We start from the raw sequence: 26124 nt of genomic DNA, 5'->3' as shown, positions 1-26124 counted from the left end.
GGGTTGGAAAGGTTAAGAATAGTGACATTTGTTAAAACCTGGACACAAAACAGAATTTTCTCTGCCCATGTTACCTCCCTGCCTTCTGATTACATTGTACAGCTGTGCTTTGAATACCAGGCCTTATCATGTGTTTCTTTTTCAAGTTGACTCATTAAAACTTCATGAGCTTTCTCAACCCAATTTTAGAAAATAATGCATCCAGGACCAGTTATTTTCAATTAGATCTGATTATATTGTGTCAAAATGTACTTATGAAGAATTTTGTCTGTGATACCTGCTTAAAGAATCATTGTTGGGGAAACTATTACTCAGAGAATAGGAGTAGAATTTTAAGTTTTTAAAAATTCCATTTGAATAGTAATTAGAACTTTCCATTCATGAAAATAAGGGGGAAAAGAGCAAGTAATTATTTAGTACTAGTGTCTTACACCAGAAAAACAAACAAGTATCTGGAATGCAGTTTCAAAGACCTACAGTTTTGAACAGCAGTATCACTGGATTCAAAGAATGAAATTTTTGAGGAGATAAAAGATGATTGGTAAAGGATAATTTCACAATGTTTTTAAATATAAGAAAATTTTATAGTGTCATATGCTGTTTTCTGTATTTCCTAAGACCAATAAAAATCATTTAGGGACTCATATAAAGATCATTTTCTGATAGCAAAACTAAAATTACAACAGATTATCAGAAAAGGTTGTAAAATCATTCTCTTATCTATTAACACAAGGGCCTTATAATACGCTAAAGATCCAAGCTATGTCATTCTACCCCGATTCCAAAAGATTCATATCCTTCTCACTAGGAAAACTTAAGTTTTCAGACTGAAAACTTTAGTCCACCTTCTTATCTGTGAATCCTGTCAAAAAGCCAGTTACCTAACTAACAAGAATCAGTGGCACAGGATAAGCATTGCCATTCCAAAAGGGAAAGAACAGGAAAACAGCTAGGAGAGAAGAGACCAAAGTAAGACCCAAGTCCAACTGGGTGAACATTAAATCCTGTAGCGATATGTCCAGTATCAGAACCACAGCTCTCTGTGGGAGTTTAAAGACTTTGGCAGCCATGACTTTTTGGCTGCTGCCTATTCCTGGAGGGCCCCTGAGGGTATCTTTTCAGTCCTATTTGTGCCAAAAAAAATGCTTTGCTTATTTTTAAGGATACTAATCACCATACCCTTCTTGCAACGCTGAACAGTTTTTCCTCTGGCCAAGTTGTGAATATTTCAAATCTTTCTGCTTGCTTTGCTTTTTACTCCCTATTCTCACAGTAAATTTGGCTAACATGGAACCAGCTACTATCTGACTTATTTATAGCCTGGAAATTTTCTCATCAGGTGAAATTCAACTTCACACAAAGTCTTAGGGAATGAACCAAATGTATTCAGATTCTTCATTATAGAGGACACAGGTAGACTCTTCTCCATTTCTCAATAGAATCTTTATTTCCCTTTAAACTTAGCCTAAGTTCATATTTTTTCTCCTCATTATACTACTATGAGATCACAGCACAATCTCCTTTTAAATTGTACCTATATTCAGTTTTTGTTCCTTACCTGCTTTTCTAAACTTTTCCAAATGCAAATCAATTTTAAAGGATTTTCTGCATTCTGAGGTATAATAATGGCAGAAGCCATTCTGAGGGTCAATTTTCTGTATCTCAGCTTTTTGTTAGTGTACTACGTGAAATAGCTATGTTCTAAGGAGGAACAGTCTTAAAAGTTTCAAAGCATGACTGGGCCCGTTGCATTCGCCTGTGCTGGCATAGTGCATCCTGGCAAAGGGCACAGTGAAGGAATTTTGTTTGCCTCATGGTGGGGAAGTGAGAGACAAAGTCTTCTTTGAGGGTGCATTCCCTATGTTCTAAAACCTCTTACTATATCCTACCTGCTAATGTCTTTGTGTTATGCCAGGTGGCACATAGACTGACAAGCAAACCGTTAACACATGGTTCCTGGGAAACTTTTAAGGCCAAACTGTAAGAGTGATTTTTAATTTTGCCAGAATTTATGGTTGTTATAAAATATAGGAAAAGTTTCACTTAGAAATGTTATTTATCTTATATATTGGATTATTAATAGGTGCTCACCTAAAAACTTGGTAAGTCTATAATCTGTATATACAAAGAGAGAAAAGCTTCTAGGACATAGGATTATGCAGGAAATATAACAATGCTTTGAGTTAATATTTATTAAATATTTTGAATTTCTATTACAGAAGAATTTAACAATTAAAGTTTTTTGATTAGTATTTTTAAAACTTAATAATTAACAGAACCTCAGATCTGTCTGATGTTGTTTTTTAAAATCAGATTTTGTTCTAACATAGCCACTTTGGTTTGTCTGTGTTGTCCATGACTGCCTTTGCACTACAGTGGTTAACATTCACAACAGAGACCTGTGGCCTTTTCTAGAGAAAGTTTTGTGAACCGTGCTCAGAGACAATACTGCTGTCCACTCCTCACCCAAAGAATGGCCTATTCTGATTTATGACATGTGAACAATTAACTTTACCAACACTCTGAGGATACCAGTTTGTTTGTTTTTTTGCTTTTTGTTTATATCAAATTCTACTTTCTTTTTTTTTTTTTGTCTGTCGTGGGGCTTGAACTCTGGGCCTGGGCGCTGTCCCTCAGCTCTTCAGCTCAAGGCGAGCGCTCTACCACTTTGAGCTACAGCGCCACTTCCGGTTTTCTGATGGTTTATTGGAGATAGGAGTCTCATGGTCTCTCTTGCCCGGGCTGGCTTTGAACCGCGATCCTCAGATCTCAGCCTCCTGAGTAGCTAGGATTACAGACGTGAGCCACCAGCGCCCGGCTAAATTCTACTTTCTTGAAAATAAATCTTTAATAAACGATTTTTAAAAATGAATGAATGTACTCATTATGACATACTATAGTGAGTTTAGAAGTAAATTCATACTTTAGGTGAGAGATAATAAAAGCCTGAATAAGGACCATCGTAAAAATTATAGAATTAGCTCCCTAATCATTCTAGACAGTCAGTCAAACCTTAATTTGTGTGGTTTTACCCATGACATTTATTTTGCCACTTTTACATATGGACATTTTAAACAATGCGAAAGCAAGGCTGAATAACTTTCCAATTATGTTTTATCTATCCTTACTCTTTAATGACAATGCTAATATTGGTAGAGGATTCAAAGTAAAACTAAGAACCAGTCTAAGCATAAACAACAATGCTGAGCTTACTAATACTTTTGCTGTAGATAGAGGTATGCAATGAACATTAGTTATTATTATTAGTTATTACTTATTTGAAGTTTAAACTTCAAACATGGTTGAATAATGCTTGTTAAAGAATAATATAACATTTCTCACTCTGGGTAGCTTTCTAAAATACACATTTCCCTGCCTATCCCTAGACATTCTGATTTTTTTGTTTTTTGGTTGGTCATGGGGCTTAAACTCTGGGCCTGGGTGCTTTCCCTCAGCTCTTCAGCTCAAGGTGAGCGTTCTACCACTTGAGCCACAGTGCCACTTCTGGTTTTCTGGTGGTTAATTGGAGATAAGAGTCTCACAGACTTTCCTGCCTGGGTTGGCTTTGAACCACGATCCTCAGATCTCAGCCTCCTGAGTAGCTAGAATTACAGGCATGAGCCACTGGTGCAGGGTGGCTTTCTGATATTTGATCCTGGTCATGCATGCATTTTGACAATATTTCAGAAGTAATTGCAACAAATGCCAAAGATTTTAAAACATTGTATTAGTCAAGCATCATGGCCTTATGAGATAACTTTATGAATTGCAAGCACAAAATGTTGTTGCCAATTTTATTTTATGGTTATATCATTTTCAGGCATAAATCAGTACAATGACTGTCACCCTAAAACATTTTAACTATTTAAAGGCATCCAATGACTTCAGAAAGTTGTAAAATGAATACACATTTTTGATTTCCTGGGTCAGTTCTAGTCAATACATCAACTGGAATGCTAATACCTTTCTTTTTTCATTCTCAGAATGATCCCACTTTTTACCATTATAAATGTAACTGAATATGGAAGCTAAACAGTAATATGATAATTCTCCAGACTACATTTAGATCATGTTTTGAACTTTAGAATAGAAAGCCACTAAACTAGAATAATATGATTTGATAATGATTTTAAAAGGTCATTGGTGAGAGTGAAGTAATAGATTGAAGAACAGCAATGGCATTCCAGATTTTAGATAATGACATCAAACAGAGATGCCTTTCAAATAACTTTTAGGGTTATTACACACCAGTGTGGGAGCCTTCCTTGTCATTAAGAAGTAAAGATATCACGGAAGCTAATTAAAAGAAAGTATGAGCCAGGTGCCTATGACTCACATTTTATAATCCTAGCTCCTTAGGAGGCAGAGATCTGAGGATTGTGGTTTGCAGTTAGCCTGGGCAGAAAAGTTCATGAGACTCTTATCTCCAATAAACTACAAAAAAAAAAAAAAAAGACAAGTGGAACTGTGGCCTGAGTGAGTGGTAGAGTGCTAGCCTGGAGCAAAAGAAGCTCAGGGTTAGCACCCAGGCCCTGAGTTTAAACCACAGAATCAGCACAAGGGTAACCAAAAAGGGATTTAAAAGGAGACAGAGAAAGAAAGAAGAACCAAATTGGTCCTGGATCCTTCAAGCATTTTCATATTAGCAAGAGGAAAGACGATGGACAATGGATAAGACTTCAGAGGACAGTGCTTCCACGACAGGGGATTTCTTTTCTATTAAATTCTCTTTTATAGGTAACACTGGTTGAATTCCTCAGTAAACAGACTCCGGAAAGATGTGTAATATGAAAGGTATCTATTTAGAAAAGCTTTGTACTCAACATTGTTGAAGAGCAGACACAGAGAAGGGCTGGACTAAAGAGTAATTGGATCTGCGAAAGACCCAGAGACAACCTTTTCTGTCCCCTGGGGAGCACTGGAGCTAGAGTCTGTCAGAGCCAGATCACATTGGGCCAAGAATTCCAGGTCATTATTTACACCACAGTTGGTAACTGAAAGGTTATGAAGGGAGGGAGCATGACTTTAGGTCCAGTGGTTCTTTGCAGCAGAGGCAGTGTTGAAAGGTGCTGGCACATGAAGACTATCAGGTGACAGCCTTTCAGCTTAGTGACAAATGCTTTATTGCATGGGGATCTTTTGTCACCTCATAGTGTCTCTGACAGTGGACAACTTAGATGGGAATATGTGTGACCTTTATTTATTTACTTGACATGGTTACTGTAGATCTATATTGTACTAGGTGTTCTCAGAAGAATGTGTAAAGTAAGTTTACTGATGACACATTATAGTAAGTGTAGTTTACTAATGAGCATAGTGAAGTTAGGGTGAACACAGGGCTATGGTTTCACTTAGTTTAACAAGGTCTGATCATTTTGTTTTTTTTCCAATAATATTGGCTTGGTTTAAGTAGAAACAGACTGAAATGAAATTATCTTATTTTGAACACATGAATTGTGATTTCTTTTTTTTTTTTTTTTTCGGCGGGGGGGGGGGGGGGGGGGGGGGAGGGGCAAGGGTGCGGGGGAGGGGTCCGGTCGTGGGCCTGAACTCTGGGCCTGGGTGCTGTCCCTCAGCTCTTCAGCTCAAGGCTAGCGCTCTACCACTTGAGCCACAGCGCCACTTCCAGCTTTTTTCTTTTTGCTTATGTGGTGCTGAGGAATCGAACCCAGGGCCTCATGCATGCAAGGCAAGCGCTCTACCACTGAACTACCTTCCCAGCCCTGTGATTTCTTTCTATGTAAAAAGGTAGTAAGTCAATTTTCTATTAAAATGTGATTACTGATGACACATATTGATGAGTCCTACTGATTACTCATACTCAGATTTTAGGATTCCTTCACTTTTATCCGCTTAATTAATTTTCAACCTTTAACATTTGACAGGGCCATCACTATTATCCTCATTTTATAAATTATGATAGTAGAGCACAAGGGCATATCTACAGTCACAGAGACTGATGGAGCATGAAATCAGCCCTGAGCACTTCCTCTTTACTATGTCCTCCACAGTTTTTCCCATCAAGTAAAGCTAGGGTCCTACTGGTTAATGTCAGTCAGGGTTTAAATAACATTTACCAAATTCAGACAGCCATAACATTGCATGTAAACTTACCAAATGAAATACAGTGAGACAAGCTTATACTATAAAAATTATTCACTGTTAAATAAAATAAAAAAATTATTCACTGTTTATTTGAAATTCAAAATTAATTTTATTGTCAAGGTGGTGTAAAGAGGGGTTACAAGTACATAAGTAAGGTCATGAGTAGATTTCTTGTCGAACTTGTTACCCCCTCCCTCATTTTTCTCCCTTTGCCTCCTCCCATCCCGCAAGCTGTGCAGATCATTTCCAGCATAGTGTCTTGTGAGTATCTCTGTTGCATTGGTTCCTCCTTTGTCTCGCCAGTTTTTTCTCTGATATTTCATTTGCTGAGGCCAGCAGCTCTGAGTAACTCAATGAGAGTTTCAACTTTTTTGTTATAATCTATATAGCAAAAATGCAGAAGAAAGAAAAAAATTCCTAATAGCATGTGAAGTTGGCAACACTGAAAATATAAGACCTGCCAAGTAGGAGACCTGATTGATGGTCATAACTAAATGAATGCAAGTTAAAGTGAACTAAATCAATGCATGCTGATCAAGTCTGGCTTGTATATGTTGCCGAGTATCAGATGTTGTATCTCATTAGTGTCCACCCAATCTGCCCAGGTGAGAAGGGACATGACAGGATAGTTTTAATGAGTGTAAAGGTGTATTTGGCAGATGGTTCAGCATTTTCTGGTGCCAAACAGCAAAAATCTATATTTAACACATGAATGGATCTCCAAATTTTCTTCCCCAGCCACCTGTTGGGGCCTCTGAAAGCCTGGCTCTGGTCTCAGGGTGGTAACTGTGCTGGAAAAAAGGGAAGAGGGGCAATTTGTCCCAGTTTCCCACAACTTACACATGGATCTCTAGGCCAGCTGCTTCAAGAGAAGGCATTTTTTAAGAATATGGTTGCACATATAAATGGTTTATGAACTCTACAAGAGATGAACAGTGCATCTCTCTGGTTCTGGAAAATAAAAGGCAAAAGCAATTATTCAGTAAATAAATTTCACCAGCATTTGTTTAAGCATCAATGTTAATCTTAAATTAATGCTAAAGCTCCAGGCTATCATTTTCACATGGAAAGTAATTAAAGCTCAAACTTTAAAGGTCTTGTTAATATTTGGTTAGAGTTTTTCTATTAAATGGTAACCAGGTGTCATCGACACCTGGAATTCTTCATCAAAATTAAATCATAACTAATTCAAAATATATTGTAGAGAGTGTCCCAAAATAAGTTGCATTATTTAAAGTACATAAGCAGCAGTATCTATTCTATTGTAAGAATCTGTGGTCTGTTTCCAACTTAATGCATATGAATATATCCTCTTGATTAGATCTCGTGCTGTGAGCAAGAAGAGAATGAAAAGAAAACCTATCTATTTAAAATCAGAACTGCTTGAAATTGATTGCATGATTGGATATTCAAGAGTATTTAATTGCAACTGAGTTGTACTCTAATTTTCTTTTAACAATTGATTAAGGCTGTGTAAATAGACATTAGACACATGATTCTATTGCTTATAGACATGTCTCCAGTACTGGTAAACAAATTGGTGTAAGCCTACACATATATTTAGCAGTTTGGCATGCATCGAATAACACAAAGTCTAGTTATCAAGTGGTCTGAATTTGAATTGGAGTGTCAATATTTATTTACTGTGTAACCATGGGAAAGTCCTTTGCCCCTATGAATTTCAGTTCTCTAGCCTTGTAAGAGAGAGAATAAGCATCACTACAGAAGGTTGTTTGAGATTAAAATGGTTAGACTAGGAAGCTTACAATGCTTTCTAGTATAATGAACTCTATAAAGTGTGCTATCATATTATTTGTTCATAAAAACTTTTTATGGTAAGTTTTATACCTTCTACAGGGAATGTTGTAATTTCAAATTACTCCATAAAAGAATCTGAGAAGTAAATCTTAATGTATCTTAGCATTTTGATAGATAATGCAAAGTTATATTTGACAAGAATTTCTATTTTGTGTTCCGAAAATAAAGACGTGATAGTTACCTGGTTTGGTTTTATTTTATTTTTTGCTGAGTTGAACATTCACACTATATTTGATGTGTATATGTGACTTCTTAGATCTTCTGCAGACAGTTAAATTTTTATTTTATTTTTTATTTTTTTATTTTTTGGGTCCAGTCGTGGGGCCTGAACTCTGGGCCTGGGTGCTGTCCCTCAGCTCTTCAGCTCAAGGCTAGCACACTACCACATGAGTCACAGCACCACTTCTGGCTTTTTTCTTTTTTTGCTTATGTGGTGCTGTGGAATCGAACCCAGGGCCTCATGAATGCAAGGCAAGCGCTCTACCACTGAGCCACCTTCCCAGCCCCAGACAGTTAAATTTTTATAATGCATGAAGTCATGCATTTTAGATATGTGTGTGGAAATAAGTTTACATTATGATATACCTGTGTCCTCTGAAATGTAAAGCATGCATGGCATGTAGTTTTTTTGGGGGGGTTATTTTTCTCCTGAACAATTGCCTTTCACTTTCAGATGGATATTAGTGAATGATACTTTAGAAGTCCAATATTAGAACACAGTAAGGCATACTCATATATTAATATATTTATAATTATTTTTCAGTAATTATTTCATAGAAATTCTACCAAGTAACATTTCCTATAACCCACAATTCTCAAAGATTTAAATATACGAAGTTTATGTTAATTCAGATGATGTGATTGCTATTGCATACAGATTATTAATGTATATATTTAGAGTGAGGGAGAAGATTAAGAGAGATGTTTATAAAAAGTAAATGTACAGACTCTGCATTATTTATAAGGAATTGTGGCAGGTTCTCAGTCCTTTTAATCACTTGTAGTAAGAAGAAAAGAAAAGAACAGATGATGTAGAGGAGACACACAGTTTTATACCTTGTGTGTGGAATGTTAGGAAATAAGACTTAGCAGATCCCTGAAAATTTCCCCAGGATACCAAACAAATGCCGTTGTGTGTCCCTATGGATATTATCATGGAATGATTTCTGTTCATCCTGAGGATCGGTAAAGCCATTGAGTCACTGAGTCTCAACCCCACAAACAACCACAAGAACTATAACAACAATTTCAGAACCCTTTTAGTCAAGCAAAGCTAAGCTTATAGAACACTTCCTTGACAGAGTTGTAGGACTGTAGGATTATCTGTAAGTGTAAAAACTAGAGAAAGCTTTATAGAGAATTTTGAGACTGAGTCAGATCATTTTCAGGTGGGTCTTGCCACAAAGAGATACGGGTTGGAATGGAAGAATTTATTAACTAAAAGCTTTGGATTGATAGGCATAGAAGTCTGGATAAAACTTAGGAGCATGTCAATAAAGGCAGTTTGGGAGCAGCTTTTTATATAGGATTTGAGCTTGTGCTATATAAATCAGAGGAGAAATTAAGAATTAGGAATTGGCTTTATATGTTGTTACTGTGCAAATTATCAAAAGAATATTTTAGGAATCTCTGTTCAGGAGATTGGAAGAACAACTCCAGGCTGAATATTTAAGGCAAACTCCAGTGCCATAAAAGGAGGAACTGTTGCTCATTTTTGTAGCGGTTCTATAGCCTGGCTATATCCTATTAGCAAATTGTTTATGCTCTATTAGGAACATTCAGCTCTATTTGGCACCTGGGTTTATTTTTCCTCTCTCAAGGTATAATCTAGACGATATATTCATACAAATTAAGGTTATATCCTGGGCCCACTGCATCAAGTAGTGAGTGCTTTTTTTTAACTTTTAAGCTCCCTGGAAATACTTCTTGGCCAGACTTGTCCATTGGTATCATTAATTATTTGTTTGTTTTATTTTTAAACCTTTAGAAAGCTTCCAAAATGTCCTTTAACTTCCAAAAGACAGGCTACTGCGTATACTGAAATGTCCTTCCACCCTCATTCCACCCATCACTCACATTGCTGCTCACTCTGAAGAGCCAGAAGTTAACAGTAACCAATGGAGGCAAATTATAACCAGTATTGTAGACTTGTCTCTTCTAGAAGGGCAGTGTCTGCAGCTGTGACTTGTCAGCATAAATAATGCACTTTGTCTGCTCATCTGTCCTACTGGATTGTGGTCAGTGTAAGAGATACATTAAATCATTGTTCAGTGGGGACATTTCTAAAGGCAAATTAGCTAACATACCTTATATGCAACTGCTTGCAAGAGATCTAACATGATATATGGCTAGAATTAGAGATTCAGAGGAATGACTCGCTGAACGGATTTTTTTTTGGTTGTTAAACATTGGCTCTCTCAGCCATGTTTTTAGTAAGATGTTAGATTCTTCTCATTGTTGTACATTTACTTCCAATACATTATGTTCTTTGACTTCGTTAAGTACGAGAACCTAACAAGTAAGATGCTGACTAGTGATGGGGAAACATGCATTCCTTTGCCATTCATGGACTAAGCATAAAACTGAGCCTTCTAAAAATTAAGACATGACTTGAATCTTGAAACAACCCTGCCCCATTCCTCAAAATCATCTAACCTCAGTATCATGTTTAGGGAGCATAGTTAATTTTTTTTCTCTCTATAGATTTTTGTCTGAAAAACTTACAAACCTACACCCATTCCTTCATAAGAAGTTGTTATGTATTCAGTTCCTTTTGGATATTTAACTTTAAGGAAATTTCTTTCCTATGCACCCTACAGGAGTACTTCACTATAAAATGTACATCTGGCTTCCTGAATCATCTGTGTTCTTCCTGAAGAAATGAATGATGATCTACTTGTGTTCTAGTGTCTAATCAATTCAGAATTCTAGTTTTAGCATAGTTAATCCCACTTGATTCCTTATAATACAAATAAGCAGTGGCATTCTTTGTTTTTTGACCTACTTATTTGTCAAAATGGGACATCATAAAAATGAAGCTCACGTATGAATTTAGCAGATGGAGCATAACTAGCTCTTCTAAAAAGTTGATCAAATGTATCAATATAGATTAGAAAGAGGACTAGGATGTAGTTCTGTTCTAAACAATTTGAAATGTCAGCTTTATTTTGAAAGAAATTTGAAACTAGACTTCAGTGCTGGATTCACTGGCTGTCATGGAAGCTCCCGTTATCATCGTGCCTCTTACGTAGCATAAATGTGGTATCAAAGGAGATGACATCACTGGTGATTTGGGCACACTTTCTTTTTCTTTTTTTAGTTTTCATAGTGAGATTTGCCCAGTTGTCCTTTGTAAAAATTATGAGGTGTTTAGATACCTAAAACTACATGTTGCATAAAGATAAGGATCAAAATCAGAGATTCCCAGCAGACTTGTAACTGACATTTGGCTGAGAATATGTTCCACCTTACAGCTATAACAAATCACTCCCAAACTTGGCTTAAAACAACAGTCATCATCTTAGTATTTCTCCCAGTTCCTGTGGGTAAAACATTTGGGAAGGACTTTGTTGGAGGGTTTAAGCTTGACGTCTGTGACATTGCTGTTGGATAGTGATGAGGGTTAAGAACAGAGGCAACTGGAACAGCTGAGAAATGGACCCCCATGTGACATTGAGGACTCTCTTCTCTGTGCAATATCAGGTCTCTCCAAATGAATTCTACATATGGCCTCTGTTTGGCTTGTTCACAGCCTGGCAGGCCCTGTTTCATCAAATTACTTATGTGACAATTGAAGCATTCGAGAGCCAGTGTTCTAGTGAGCAAGGAGTACTTGAAATTCACATAACATCAGCCTTACTGTGTTCTGTTGATTGACAGAACACATCCATCCAGTTTCTAGAGAAAAGAGCTGTCAGGTTTGCCAATACATGAAAGGGATATCAGGGAATATGTGGCCACACATTATAAACCACCACATTTCCATGCACTGATTGGTAAAGGAAATTTGTGGAATGAATTGGAGCATATTTAATGTAGACCAGTCGCTCAGAAATTGGGAAAGACTCACATATAAAGTTTGCCCAACTAGAGATGCATGGAAGGAAAAAAAGGGAAACTGTCAGTCACTGGCCACCTTTTTATTATTTCTTTCCATATTTCCTCCCTTGGTTTACTAAGTATTTTAGGCCAGAGAAGTAAGTTAACATATTCCTTTATGTTCACTTTAGAAAATAACAGTTGATACCAGAAATCTTTGTGTCATCCATCTTTGTTAAAAATGTGGTTTTGGTTGGCTACAAAGCTTGTGCATCATTGGACCCTAAAAGCTTTCAGTGGATTTGTTTCTTTCCTCAATTACTGGCTTTTCTGAAGTCATTCTGAACATTGAGAATATTTAAAACATAGGCTTAAACTATCCCAGTCTTCCAATAGGATGCCAATTCTTTTCTACAATTACATGTTTGAAACCTACAGAATTCTTAGTTTTCACTTGTTTCATGTTCTATGTTAAATAGAAAGCCATACAAAGCTAAGGAAGACTAAGACGGAAGTACATCGACTCAGGGTCAGTGTTCACACTGCACACATACACACACAGATGATAACTGTGAGATGATAAATATATTATGGTGTGTATTCACAGTGTGCGTTTATATGAAAACATCATGTACATTTAAGTATAGTTACTATTCATTTGTAAATTACACTTCAGTAAAACTAGAGGAATTTAAATTAGATTTCAATAATTAGTAAAACAATGAAAAGGCATCTACTAGGTTTTAGTTCTTTACATCAGTAGAACAAATATGTGATTCTTATTATCCAGGGTAAGTTACTACTAAAATAATGAGTCCCTAAATCTGAGTGATTGAGTGCTATGAGCATTATTCCTTATGCATACCTTCTAAACAGTGGTTTCTGGGTTTTTTTTTGAGAATCTGGATTGTTTTTTTGCTGTGGCTTCAAAGTCCTTTAAGTTTCTGGAGTTATCTGCTGGAAGAGGTGGAGAGATTTGCAGAATCATTTGGGAGTATGTAATGAGCTCTAGCAGTGGTGTGTATAACATCTTCACATATTTTCTGAAAGTCAGTCACACATCACCTTTAATCACAAAGGACACTGGCAAATTCAGTGTCACATTGTGCTTAGAGGAAAGGAAGAGAGTCTACCAAGAAGTCAGGCAACCATGGGCCTGCAATTCTTTAGCTATCATTTCTGAAACAACTTTACATTTTAATGAAGTCAGCTAGCTATTCCACGGATATAGATACAGAACATTCTTTTGTACATCTATAATATTGTACACCACTTCACTGATATTTTGGGGTTTGCATAGAATACCAGTTGATTTTAGATTTTTACTCTAATTGGATGGCAAGTGAAGTCTAAATTTGTATGAAAAATGGTAATGGGGTTTACTGGGTGAGTAATATGGTCTTAAACACAAAATGCCTTCAAAGGATAGCAATACTTTAATCAGGACAAGTTGAAATTTGAACCTTTGTTCCAAACTGGTATCAAGAGTTACAATGCTTCTCACAGAATTCAGTTGTGAGGACTATGGGTTTTTATTGTTGTTGTTCGTTTGTTTGGGGGTTGTGTGTGTGTGTGTGTGTGTGTGTGTGTGTGTGTGTGTGTGTATGAGCATGTGCAGGCTGCTTCTGAGGCTTAAACTTAAGACTTAGGCACTGTCCTTGAGCTTCTTTTGCTCAAGGCTAGTGCTCTATCAATTGAGCTACAGCTTCACTTATGGCTTTTATGGTAGTTAATTGCATACGACTTTTCTGCTCTGGCTGGCTTTGAGCCATGATCTTCGTATTTCTGCCTCCTAGATAGTTAATATTATAGGTTTGAACCATTGGAACCCACAAGACTACAGCTATTAAAGTTTTCCTTGGAGTTGGATCTATAACCCATAATGGAAATCCATCTTTGAATCTTAAATGTTCTGAAGTTTTGACTTAGTGATTCAAATGAAATGTTTTTTTTAACAATACTGAAATGATAAGTTTAAATGGTAATAATTAAATGATATGTTTAAAGTTTAAGAATGGCCAACAATATTTTAACTAAGCAGTTGTCATAATTATTTAAATTTATATAAGAAAGAAGAAACTGGTTGAAATCTCTAGGGAAGGTAGTATTTTCTTGTATTTATAGCGACAAACTTAGAGAAGGAAGAATAACAACATGTATTGTGCTGTAGGGATGAGGAAGAAACAATAAAGCTCAAGGTGAATGTGGAATGCTTACAGAAATGTTAAGAACAAGGCACAAGTGATCTGTTATTACTCTAGAATGTGTAGAAATCAAGGGCAAAACAAAGTATCCTCTCAAAATTACAGAAAAGGACTGCTGAGTCTGTAATATCAATAAGAAACGAAGTAGTAACCCTTTTGTGTTAATAAAAACATCTTGGTCATAAAATATTGGTCCCATACTTCAAGTGCTCAATGGAAGTGACATAAAATGTATTAGGGAGATGCCCTCACCAACTTCGTGCCAGGTGTATATGCAGTGAGGGCACATTTGGAAATTAGTTTTGGCCTCAGGTGGACAATAAATCTGCCTCAGCTTGATAGAAATCAAGCCACAGACCAAAGGAAAGTTATGACCCAGATAAGGTGAAACAAAATCAAATAAAAGTCCTGGGAGTTGGAGGAATTCACCTCTAGGCATTTCTATGCCACCCTCCTGACACAACTTCCCCAGGCTGGCCAGGTCTTCTTCGGCTGGTTCTCGTGCACTGTGCCAGCCTCTGACTCCAGACTCTTGACTGTGCCTCATCTGTAATACTTCAACGAAGTTTATGACACTTGAGACAAGCAGCAATCACTTTCTCTTCCTGTAATCACTATCATTTTTTTTCCATTTATTTTCTCATTTGTAGAAAAACGGAGGATTGGGTGAATTCTTGGAAATTACTGAACCTTGGGCTAAAGCTAACTACCCTACCTGTTGCTACTTGGCTCCCCCAGGTGGGGAAGGGACAATGGAGTGTGCAAAGTGAAGTGACACGATGTCTGCAAGGTTCTGCAGCCAAACAAGGGCAGAATTGGTTAGCTACATAGTGCAGAGTAAATCCCTAACTTCAAATCTGTCCTTGGCTCCTGTGCATGTCTTTTCCATAGTTTACTACTTTATTCCACTCTTAGACACGATTTCTATGTTTATGTGTTCCTTAAATTTTATCTGTTCAGGGAATGTCCTTTGCAGAATATACATAAGACTTGGGTCCTCTACTAAGAATCTTGTCAGATTGCTTTTTTTTTTTTTTTTTTTAACCAACTATCTCTTTTCTGGTCTTGATTTCTGTTATATCCTTTGGCTATGACTATATTGTTAATTATCCCCATAATTGCAAAATGCAACATTTTTCCAGAAAATGTTTCTCTTTCTCTCTCTGTCTCTGTCTGTGTCTCTTCCCCTTTCTCTCTTTCTTTCCCTCTCTCTCTCTCTCTCTCTCACACACACACACACACACAAACACACACAGGACTGGGAAATGAAGACATATGTAATTAGTACTTCCAGGTCAAAAAATAAAACATATCCAGCATGATTCTTCATGACACCTCTCTCTATAAAAAGATAAACACTCTTTTTTACTTTCATGCTGTAACTTTTATCCTCAAAAAAATTTCTTTTTTTCAATTAAATGTTTCCTAGATGTAGCTTGGAATGGATTTTAGTGTGCTGATTTTTTTGGAGCTGAAGAAGTCCTCCTAGTTCATCTTTCGGATCTTTTACTGATTATTCCTACACTTAAAACTTAAAGGATCAGGTCCTCAAATTTGTTTCATTTTCTTCAAAACTTTTCAAATTTTCACTAGGTCTTTCACCACCTGCTTTTCTTTCTTCATTTATTTTTCCATGTGCTGTCTGAATTTTCCTTTTATCGTGAGCTCTCTGAGGTCCCAAGCTTTTTCTCTGTGTGGTTTTCCCTTCCTCGTTGTACCTGTGTAGTTTTGCTGACCCACCCAATAAATAGCCACATTGGGGTAAACCTTGTTTTGCTGCAAATTACAATACAAAAGAACTTTTAAGAATCTTTAAATAAGCTGATATAAGTAAAGGGAACCAGGCCTGTTCAGCGCATAAGGTAATAGACTCCAGGGGCTGTTTGCCCCATCAATGTAGTTTTGTTATTGTTAAGCTAATACAAATGCATTCTCTTTGTTCTTGAAAGCTAATTCTGCTGAATACAAAATTATCAGCTGATATATATATATTTTGCTATAGCATTTTGGAAATAATAGAATGAAAATTTAAGGCTTCATTTTGTTGTTAAGTTAGTATTTTCACAGAAACATCTACAAGTAATGTATTTACTTAGTAAACAAAGAAACTAATTATTTTTAGTATATTTATGTCTATATAGTATACCCATATGTGTGACAGCCTTTGAGCATTGTTTCTTAGGACTTATTCAATTGAATTGGGAGCCTTTTTCTTCACATTGTTGCACTCAGATTTTAAGATCTTTGTAAAGCAACTTTTGTTCCACAGTCTAGACAGAAGCACTGCTCCATCCTGGAGGCCTGTGGCCCTGAAAGTTCCCTCATCCAGGCAGGTTTGCTGGAAGTGTGGTTAGTTCTGGTTAGCACTTCTCTGAATGTTCCATTTCCTGCTTCCTATTGTGGTCGTCAGGGCCAACATGACTTCTCAAATTTGTATGTGATACTGTGTTTGATAACTGCCAGATGTTTGCTTGTTTAAGGAAGTTTATAGGCTTGCATGTGGCACTGTGTGAAGACTTTCGATAATTTTGTATTTTCTAGCTTCCCAGATGCCAAGTCTCCCTAGGATTTGCTTCTTTTCTTGTTCTAAGCACAGGTTTTATTTATTTTTTTGTTGTTCTTGATTTATACAACTCATGCATATTCATTAAAAATAATATAGAATGTTTAAGACAAAAGTCTAGATGCTTTCAAAAAGGAGTAGCACATTTATGGTTGATGCCATCTGTCCCTTTGGCTCTATGTCTCTTTTCCCTACTCATCAGCTTGCTTGTAGTGCAGGTTGTTATGAAAATTAATAAGGACTTCCAAAATGACAAAGTCTGAAAGTAATCCCTGACTATCCCAGGTCCAAGTTCACAGAGGATGTCTTGTAGTGAACGTGAATCACATCCTTTATGGTGCTCAATTGCTCTTACTATTTTTGGATTCTTCTGCACATTGTCATTAGCTCAAATGTGGATAAGTGCTTAGTAGGTAGCAAATGTTTTAAAAATATATCATTTTGCTGGGCGCTGGTGGCTCACGCCTGTAATCCTAGCTACTCAGGAGGCTGAGATCTGAGGATCGCGGTTCAAAGCCAGCCCGGGCAGGAGAGACCGTGAGACTCCTATCTCCAATAAACCACCAGAAAACTGGAAGTGGTGCTGTAGCTCAAGTGGTAGAGCGCTCGCCTTGAGCTGAAGAGCTGAGGGACAGCGCCCAGGCCCAGAGTTCAAGCCCCATGACCGACAAAAAAAAATATATCATTTTTACTTTTGTTTTTAATGGGCTACAGTTACATAAATAATCATAAAATAGCATATAACTTTGTTACATTGGACTCGTTCTTACAGACTATAGAGTACTTGAATAGAAGATTTGAGCATTCACTCAATGTCCAAGTTCTACATATTCTAACCCTTGGTTTGCAAAATTTTCTTCAAGTTATTTAAGCATTATAATAAAGGCTAAGCACTATGCAACTAGAGAGGCTGGCATATTTAATCTATAGTCTGTAGTCTTGATTGATTATGCAACCTGTAAGGGAAAACACATCCTCTTCTTTTTTCCTTTTTGTTTTATTGTTAAGATGTTGTACAGAGGGGTTACAGTTATATGAGTAAGGCAGTGAGTACATTACTTGTGGATCATTGTTACGCCTTCCCTTCTTTGTTGTCCCACTATCCCTTCCCCTCTCCTCACGCTTCCCTTTCCCTACATCATATTCTTACCACTGGTTTGGAACATGAACTTCCTCCCATTGGATAGTACCTATCTTTCTAAGGTGGAGTCTCCTGGTTAGAATTATAAGTACCAACTGAGGAAGCAATATATACTTCTTTCAGTTTCTACTTATTGCCAGTTTGTGCATAGGCTAGCTACTTGTTGATTACTTAAGGATGGAGTATTATACACACCTGATTTTAGATAATAGTCTGAATGACTGTGAGTATAAAGTCACTTGAAATCCTGAGACTAGTTCCTCAAAGGATGTAACAGCATAAGCAGAACTTAGGGATTCTTTTTTTCATAAAAGTACAAATAAGGAAAAGTACTTATAAGGAAATGGAAATAGATAGCATTTTTCTAAACACCTCCTTTGTGGTTTTCTTACTGGGATGGGCAAGTCCTAGGCTACATGTAATATGCCCATCAACTCCAAGTTGATCTGGCTTTTCACAAAGCCCAAGTGTCAAAGCTATTTAAGCCTTCAGGTTACAGTCTTCCCATTAGAGAGTTTCTTGTGCTGCTCTAGGTCATTGGTAAATTTTAAAGCCTTATGTTTTACTCAAAATATATATTCAAATGGTAAGCTAAATAGAATATTCCCTTAAATATCCACAAAAGCCTTTAGAGGATCCTTTCTATCACTAATAGAAAAATGCATAATAAAGTTACTTGTAGGTCTGGGAAGGTGTCTCAGTGGTAGAGTGCTTGCCTCGCATGCATGAGACCCTGGGTTGGATTCCTCAGCACCACTTAAACAGAAAAAGCCGGAAGTGGTGCTGTGGCTCAAGTGGTAGAGCACTAGCCTTGAACTGAAAAGCTGCAGGACAGCACCCAGACCGAGTTCAGGCCCTACGACTGACCCCCAAAAACGGAAAAGATACTTGTATATTGCAGTATACATCAGAGCCCCACACTTACCATATGTATTGGACCCTAATTTGTATGACTTATTTTCTACTTTCTAGCATGCAATTATTTAGCCAGGGCTTTCACATCACTTGCCATATCGTCCTGATAGGCTCAGATTATACAGAACATGATTTTCTATAGAATGTTCGATAATTCAGATCTTCTTGAACAAAATAATGCTAAGGAGGAAACAAATTGATAACAGCCTTAAGTAGGACAGAAAGGGCATACTGCTGCTTACTAGGTGTATGAAAACCTTTATTTTGCCTGCTGTTCTTGTTTTTGTTTTGTTTTGTTTCATTTGCTGGCCTTAGCGCTTGAATTCTGGGCCTGGGCACTGGGCCTTCCCTCTTTGTGCTCAGGATAGCATTCTACCACTTGATCCAAGGCCACTTCCAGCTTTTTTGAGTTTTCCTGCCCCAGCTGTCTTCACACCCCATTCCTCAGATCTCAGCCTTCAGAGGAGCCAGGCTTACAGGAATGAACCACCAGCGCCCAGCTATTTTGTCTGCTTTATTTAACAGTTAAAACCTTGCAGATTGAAACTTTCCAACAAGCTGGGATGTAAGTCAGTGGCAAAGCACTTGCCTACCAAGTGCAACATCCTGCATTCAATCCCCAGTACCAAAGAGAAAAAGACAAAAAACAAAAACACCTTCCCAACAAGTATCAGGAACAATGTTGATCCTTCTCCCCCCTAGAAAGCAGTTTCATCTGGAACATCACTATGTAAATGAAAACCCCTATGTAATCACTATGTAATTGAAAAGTTTATTAGGTTTGTGATAATTTGCATCCCTTCTAAAAGATCCTTCTATCATCTGAGCAGTTCATTTGGACAAATTAATTGTGCATGTGGTAGGAATTGCTACCCCTGCATATTTCAGCACTTTAAAGTGGCATGGTGCTCTCTGAAGCCTACAGATGATCATAAAGATCAAAGAGACTCCCCTTGGGGCAGGTTCAGTTTTCAGGACTAGCTCCCCAACAGCTGGAACTTCTGCTACGATTTGTAACTTGCACAAACAATTGGTCTCTGAACCAGCTGTTGAGTCAGATCTATAGCCTGTACCAATATGCACAACCAGGGCCTACTTCTCTTTCCCTAATGCAATTGTAAGTCAAGGGCTCAAATGAGTTCTTCTGATCAGCAGAATTCAACTGATATCTAAGTGCCAAACTACAGAAAAATCTGGAGAAAATTATTTCTAGGACTCCACTCTCCCAAGGTGTAAGAATACTGATTTGGTTATTGAGTCCTTTCATAGTTTCTATTCCAGTACTATACTTAACTAACAACCTCCATACCAGCTTCTTTAATGATCTGCACAGCACTTAGGAAAGAACAAGTGTAAGTTATGATGTAAGACACATAGAGGCCGTATTATTATTATGTTTACAGAGTTTTCAGCTACAGTGCTAATTGTTCTGTGTAAATTCTAGGGAGGTTATGCCCTTGGTATGGTACAAATGTGAGAGCTGAGATTAAAAACTCCTAAGTTGTAAAGCTGGGCTTTCAGACTAGATTTATTAGGCTCTGGAAACCTGACCCCGTCTTTACATCCTCACTTTCTTGCCACTCTCAGGTTTTTTGTTTTTCTTTGACCTTCTGCTTAAATTCTGCCTAAAGAATTATTTATTAAGTAAAAAAGAACTTAGAGAAGAACCATTTTTTGAGGTGCAAACATGATGATGTTGTAAAAATCAGAAATCTAATAAGTGGAGCTACCAGGTTATAGAAGATGTGAATCTTAGTTATTTATATCACTGAGAAATAATGATAAATAAATATCTATGATTTTTATGGTAATAACTTGTGCTTTCACCATTAAGTTGATTTAGAATGTGAATAATATTCTCATGCATGCTAGTAATGCGGGTCCAGACGTATAATAGATATTTGTCTTAAATGCTATAATCTGTTCATTTCCTTATTATAATCCACTGGCCTTTAAATTACAATATAATTAATATATACTATTAAATTCTCAATTTGAGAACTATGATTAATTATTCATCCTAAAGGACACAGAGGCAGCATTGTCTAGTTTTAATTACAATTATTAGTCTTGAAAGTAATGTCTCTCCAGTATGATTTTAAGGGCATAACAAAGTATATGACCATTTCTGTGTGTTTTGAAATTCTTCTTGAAGCCTCTTTTCTCCTAACAATGTAATGGACAGGTGAATGAAATTTCATCCAAGAGTTTTACACACCTTAGTGTGATTAGTGTTCAAATGGTCTTACTGCCAATAGTTATAAAACTGTATTAATTGTAAATTCATTTATCTTACTGTATTAGTATAATTGTAAATTCATTTATCTTACTGTATTAGTATAATTGTAAATTCATGTAATGTATTTTTGTTGTCTCCACATAAAAATAATGTCAGAATTTTTTTCTCATTGTTAACCTTCTCACTGTTAACTTGTGGCAAATAAGGATTGTGGCCAATCCTTTCCCACGTGGCATTGTGACTCAGAAAACCCATAGATCTCCCAGGTGCCTTCAAACTTCTCCTTATACATTTTGTATCCATTGACTTATCTAGCTGCCCATCTATATAACTATCTGCCCTCTGCTCTATTTAATAAGGGTTTACGTGTCTTTTCCCATTATCTTCCTTATTCTTTCTGCTTCTATACCATTATATTAGCTTTCACTATTTTAGGTAAAACTTCCCTTTTAGCACTGTCATTTACTTCAAAGTTTAACTTCTGTATAAAACCTTAGTTTCTTTTTTTTCAAATTCTTTATTATGATTAAATAATTTCCCAAATTTCACCATATTGTGGGATAGTAATGCTTAGTTAAAGTGACAAACACATTCTAACTTTCATGGGGCAAATTGTCTATTGTGGTCTATAACATTTATGAGTTCTATGAGCTTTGGAAAAAACCCCTTAGTTTCTATATTGTTATTTACTTGTTTATTTCACAATTTTGTTTGATACTAGCCTGGAATCATATTGACATTTTCATACTTTATACAGTGTGTGTATTAGTAGTGAAGTCTAGAAAATTGCCCATTAAATATACTGTGCTTGCCTTGACTAGCTAGATAGTAAAAACTCACTAATTGTATATCTTTAGTTTCAGGTACAACATTATCTCTCTAAGAGTCTGGTAATCCTGGGAAGTTGCAGCCTGTTGAGAAAATCTATTGTACCTCTACTTCTATCAGAAATTAACAGCTTTACTGATTATCTTGAAGCCATCAATCAGGTACATATAATTAAAAACTGTAGTTCTCATTTATATTTAGTTAATGTAATTAATGTAACTACAGACTTCCCTTTTTCCCACTTATTTACTCATTTATTCCTTCCAATTTTTTCTTTCCAGGCTGATATTTTAGTCATTTCTCAATTCTAGGGTATGTAACTATCATATGGTTGGCAGTATTGGGACATGAGCTGAGGAACTTGATGCTGCCAGGCAGGTGCTCTCCCACTTGAGCCATACCTCAGATAACCTCACACAGTCTGTTCCCTAGACCCAGTTTGGATTTTAGTCTTTCTAGCTCTGCCTCCCATGCAGCTGAGTCTTCCAGCATATACCAGAGTGTATCGGAATAGTATTAGTTTCTATCAAGATTTCAGAAAGATACTATCAGAAAATCTTCAAAGTCCAGCCACCTGGTCTTACTTATATAGTTTGCCAAATGTTCCATTGGTCACACCAAAGCCATGTTTATGTGAATGGCTTTACAATTCCCTAGGTAGGTAGCATATTCCTAAAGCAAGTAAATGAGAGAAAAGTCAACTGAAAGCAATATAAGAAATAAATTTAACTGAATTCAATTATATGTTTAACAGTAAGTACAAAAATACAAATTTTGCTTACACATTCCTCTTAAATTTTCATAGTAACATCATGAAGTGTTTATACATTTTACCCCGTTTATAGTTAAAGAAATCTAATCTTAGAATATATAAGCAATTTACAGTGTTGCAGTTGTAAAATGTTAAAGCAGAAATTCTAACTAAGGTGTTCTGATGGCTAACTCCTTTTAAAATATAGCAACTAAAAATGTAAGAAGGATAGTAACTCATCAAACAACAAATAGATTTGTATAGGTGTTAATGTGTGTTAAATGCTTCACATGAATTTGCCCAATCCTTTTAAAAGCTCTTCAACTACTTAGTATTTTTAGAGGAAGGAAAATTATGACTCAGCATTTTAAACTGTAAGCAGGAGTAAAGCACTGTCTCGGGAAACACAGTGTAGCCAGGTGAAGCAGAAAGACTCATAAATAAAAATGGAATTTTGATAAGAGTTGAGAAAAGAGCCTCCAGGCTGAACTTTCATGAGTAACTCCCACAGTCACACAGTGGGATTAGGTTACCCAAGGAATTATTACCTTTGCCATCAGGAAACCAACTGGTGAATCCAAAATCTAATCTTAGGGCCCAGAAAAAGTGCGGTCCTAGTGGCTGGTAGAAGCCTGTGATGCACTGTCCGCTATTTCACTGCAGAGGTTTGGCTTAATGAAACCTACAGCATACTCAGAACCTGCCAGGAGGAAGCTTAGCAAATATAGTCTTATGAGTTCTTCAGATTTTCTTAACTGCAGAAAGCTGATAATATGATTAGTAATAGAGTTATTCCAAGATGTCCATTACCAGTAAAGTTCAGAGAGGCAGTAACTTGCTTATCGATGATGAGTGTGAGTAAGAAGGGACGCTACAGGGCAAAGGGTTTAGAATATAAAAGACTGTGCATTTGGGCCTCTATTCATTGTAAATAAGAGTTATATTTCAAAGCATTCTGAAGAAGGCTGTGAAGAAGAGAAAAAAATGAACAAACAAATATAAAACTAAAGTATGTAAAAATTAATATGATTGAAAATACTCAAAGGAAGTTTGTGGATAGATGTAATTGAGTTTGGATATATTGAATTTGACAGCTTTGTAGTTGTATAAATATAAGCAGATGAAGCAGTCCTTGAAAGAATATCTCTGATACACAGCTGATTAACTACCTGCTCAAACAATAGAGTACTAACAGAAACTCAACAATACATCATTAATGTCTTGCAGAAATTACTAGACATATAAAAATCCAAGAATATATAAACTACAGCCTTGAGGAAAAATTAATAGTAACAGAACAGGTAGTGGCAGAAGTAATAGAATTATCAGACAGGATCAAATTATTATTACTATGTTAAAAGATTTTTTTGATGAAATAGTAAAGGGAAAATAGGAAAGTTCAAGGAAAAATCAATGTATATATGCATATATGTATATATACTGATAAAGTTATTACAACATAAATATAAATACAAAAATCATTCTCAGTTATCTCAGCAATTTAAACACACATTTATTTAAAGATGCTAAATATAAAAGTGACTCAGGAAGAAATAGAAAGCCAAAGTTAACTAAGTTAAAGAAATAAATTATATTTACAGATATAAACCTTCTCACAAAGATTTCAAGGTCACATGAAGAAGTTATATTATTCTCCTCAAACCCTTTAGAATATAGGGAATATTTCCTAACTCATTTCAGGGTGCCAATATTAACTTAGTCTCAAAATTAGACAACTACAATAAAAAGTCAAACAAAAAGTAGGCTAATATTTCTCATGAATATAAAAATGAAGACCTTTAGTAAATATTAGGAAATGGAATCCCACCAACATGTAACATGAATAGTACCCAGTAACCAACCGAAATGTAATCTCAGAACTGCAGCTTGGTTTTCACATACACAAAATGTATATAATTCACTTTATTAACAAACAAAACCCATATGATCTCAGTATATGCAGCAATGGCCCTTGTTCAATTCATCACTCATCCATATTTTTAAACTGTATATTAAATTTAAATAGAAAACTTTTCAGCATGGTAAAATGCATGTATGAAGAACCTACAAACATCATACTCTGTCGTGGGAGATTGAATACTTTACCCAGGATTAGAAATATGAAATATCCTTTCTCATTCGTATTGAGCAGAATACTGAGGTTCATAGTCATCACAGTAAGGCAAACTAATCTTGGAAAGATAGAGACAGAACCATCTGTTTATAGTCAACATGACCATGACGATGGAAAATTAAGGAATTTTCTAAAAATCTATTGTATAGACTATCCTGAAATATATCCATACACATATAGACAGTTGATTTTAGACTTATTTGAGATTATTCAATTGGGAGAGGATCAACAAGTCCATCTAAAAAATGACAAATATTTGAACAATTCTTCCAAAAAAGAAATATTTGAATAGAAGTGAAAAACAAGGACAGTACTGAGAAATGAACTGAACAATTACTGCAATTGCTTAAATTTAAAAGACTGAAGATAACAAGTATGGTAATAGCAGTGACCAAATTTAGTAACCTAAATTCATAAATTGCACATGGGAATGTAAAACAGATGAGCAGTTTCTCAAAAAGTTGGTCATACACTTACCAAATGTCATTTTATATTCAACAGCAGCATTTATATAAGGAATCATACGTTAGCTGAGTGCAGTGCCTACCACATGTAATCTAGGTTCTTGAAATGTGAATATTGGAGGATCATAGGTATAACCCAGCTAGAGCAGAAAGTTACTGAGACCTTTTCATTAAAAATATATTTATATATTTTAAATTTTATTATTTAATAGTTGTACAACAAGGTTACAATTTTATAAGTCAATTTCCAAGTAAAGAAGAAAATAAATATGTTAGTTAACACTGATTTTTATCCCACTCCAAATTTTATTTTGAAATTAAAACATCTGTAGGTTTCTTTGCAAAACTTCTAACCTTTAAATCCAGAAACCATGTCAGTTATCAATCATTCAAGTGTTAAAATGTAGGTTTTTAGACTGAGTCTTGGTGGCTCATGTCTGTACTCCTATCTGCTCAGGAGGCTGGCCATCTGAGGATCATGGTTTGAAGCTAGCCAGGGCAGGAAAGTCCATGACACTTTTTGCCATCTTATTATTAAGTGGTTGTAGAAAGTGGTTACAATTCCATATGTCAGTTTATGAGAACAATGCATCTTGATCACTGTCACCCCTTCCATTGTTCTCACCAATTTCCCTCTCCCATCCCTACATTCAAGTTACGTATTTCTGTTTTTTCCATAATGTATATGGGATATAATGACTTCATTTACTCACTACTTCCATTTCTTGTGTGTGAGACCCTTTCTTACAGAACAAGCCAGGTACAAAGTAGGAGAGCTAGTCCAGGAAGAAGTTACAAGATCTTACCTGAGAAATAGGGAAGCAAAAAGGGCGAAGGACATAGCTCAAGTATTAGCACACTCAAATGCAAGGCCCAGAGTTCAAAACTCAGTACCACCCCCAAAAAAGGAGAAAAATAATTCAG

The 26124-nt window shown here is 36.2% G+C and overlaps 1 protein-coding gene across 1 annotated transcript in view; it reads left to right on the top strand.

Annotated features, from left to right (window-relative positions):
* The window catches only part of Mei4 (meiotic double-stranded break formation protein 4), a 141131-nt gene that overhangs the window by 59344 nt on the left and 55663 nt on the right, over positions 1 to 26124 (top strand). Inside the window, exon 3 of the mRNA XM_042687121.1 lies at positions 21881 to 22012. Within this exon, the coding sequence (XP_042543055.1) occupies positions 21881 to 22012 (132 nt within the window). The remainder of the gene's footprint in view (positions 1 to 21880; positions 22013 to 26124) is intronic.

The sequence above is a fragment of the Dipodomys spectabilis genome, unplaced genomic scaffold, assembly GCF_019054845.1.
Source record: "Dipodomys spectabilis isolate Male_0828 unplaced genomic scaffold, ASM1905484v1 ptg000102l, whole genome shotgun sequence".
NCBI classification, from domain to species: Eukaryota; Metazoa; Chordata; class Mammalia; order Rodentia; family Heteromyidae; genus Dipodomys; species Dipodomys spectabilis.
The sequence above is the reverse complement of the archived record's forward strand: the minus strand, read 5'-3'. Positions and strand labels throughout refer to the sequence as shown.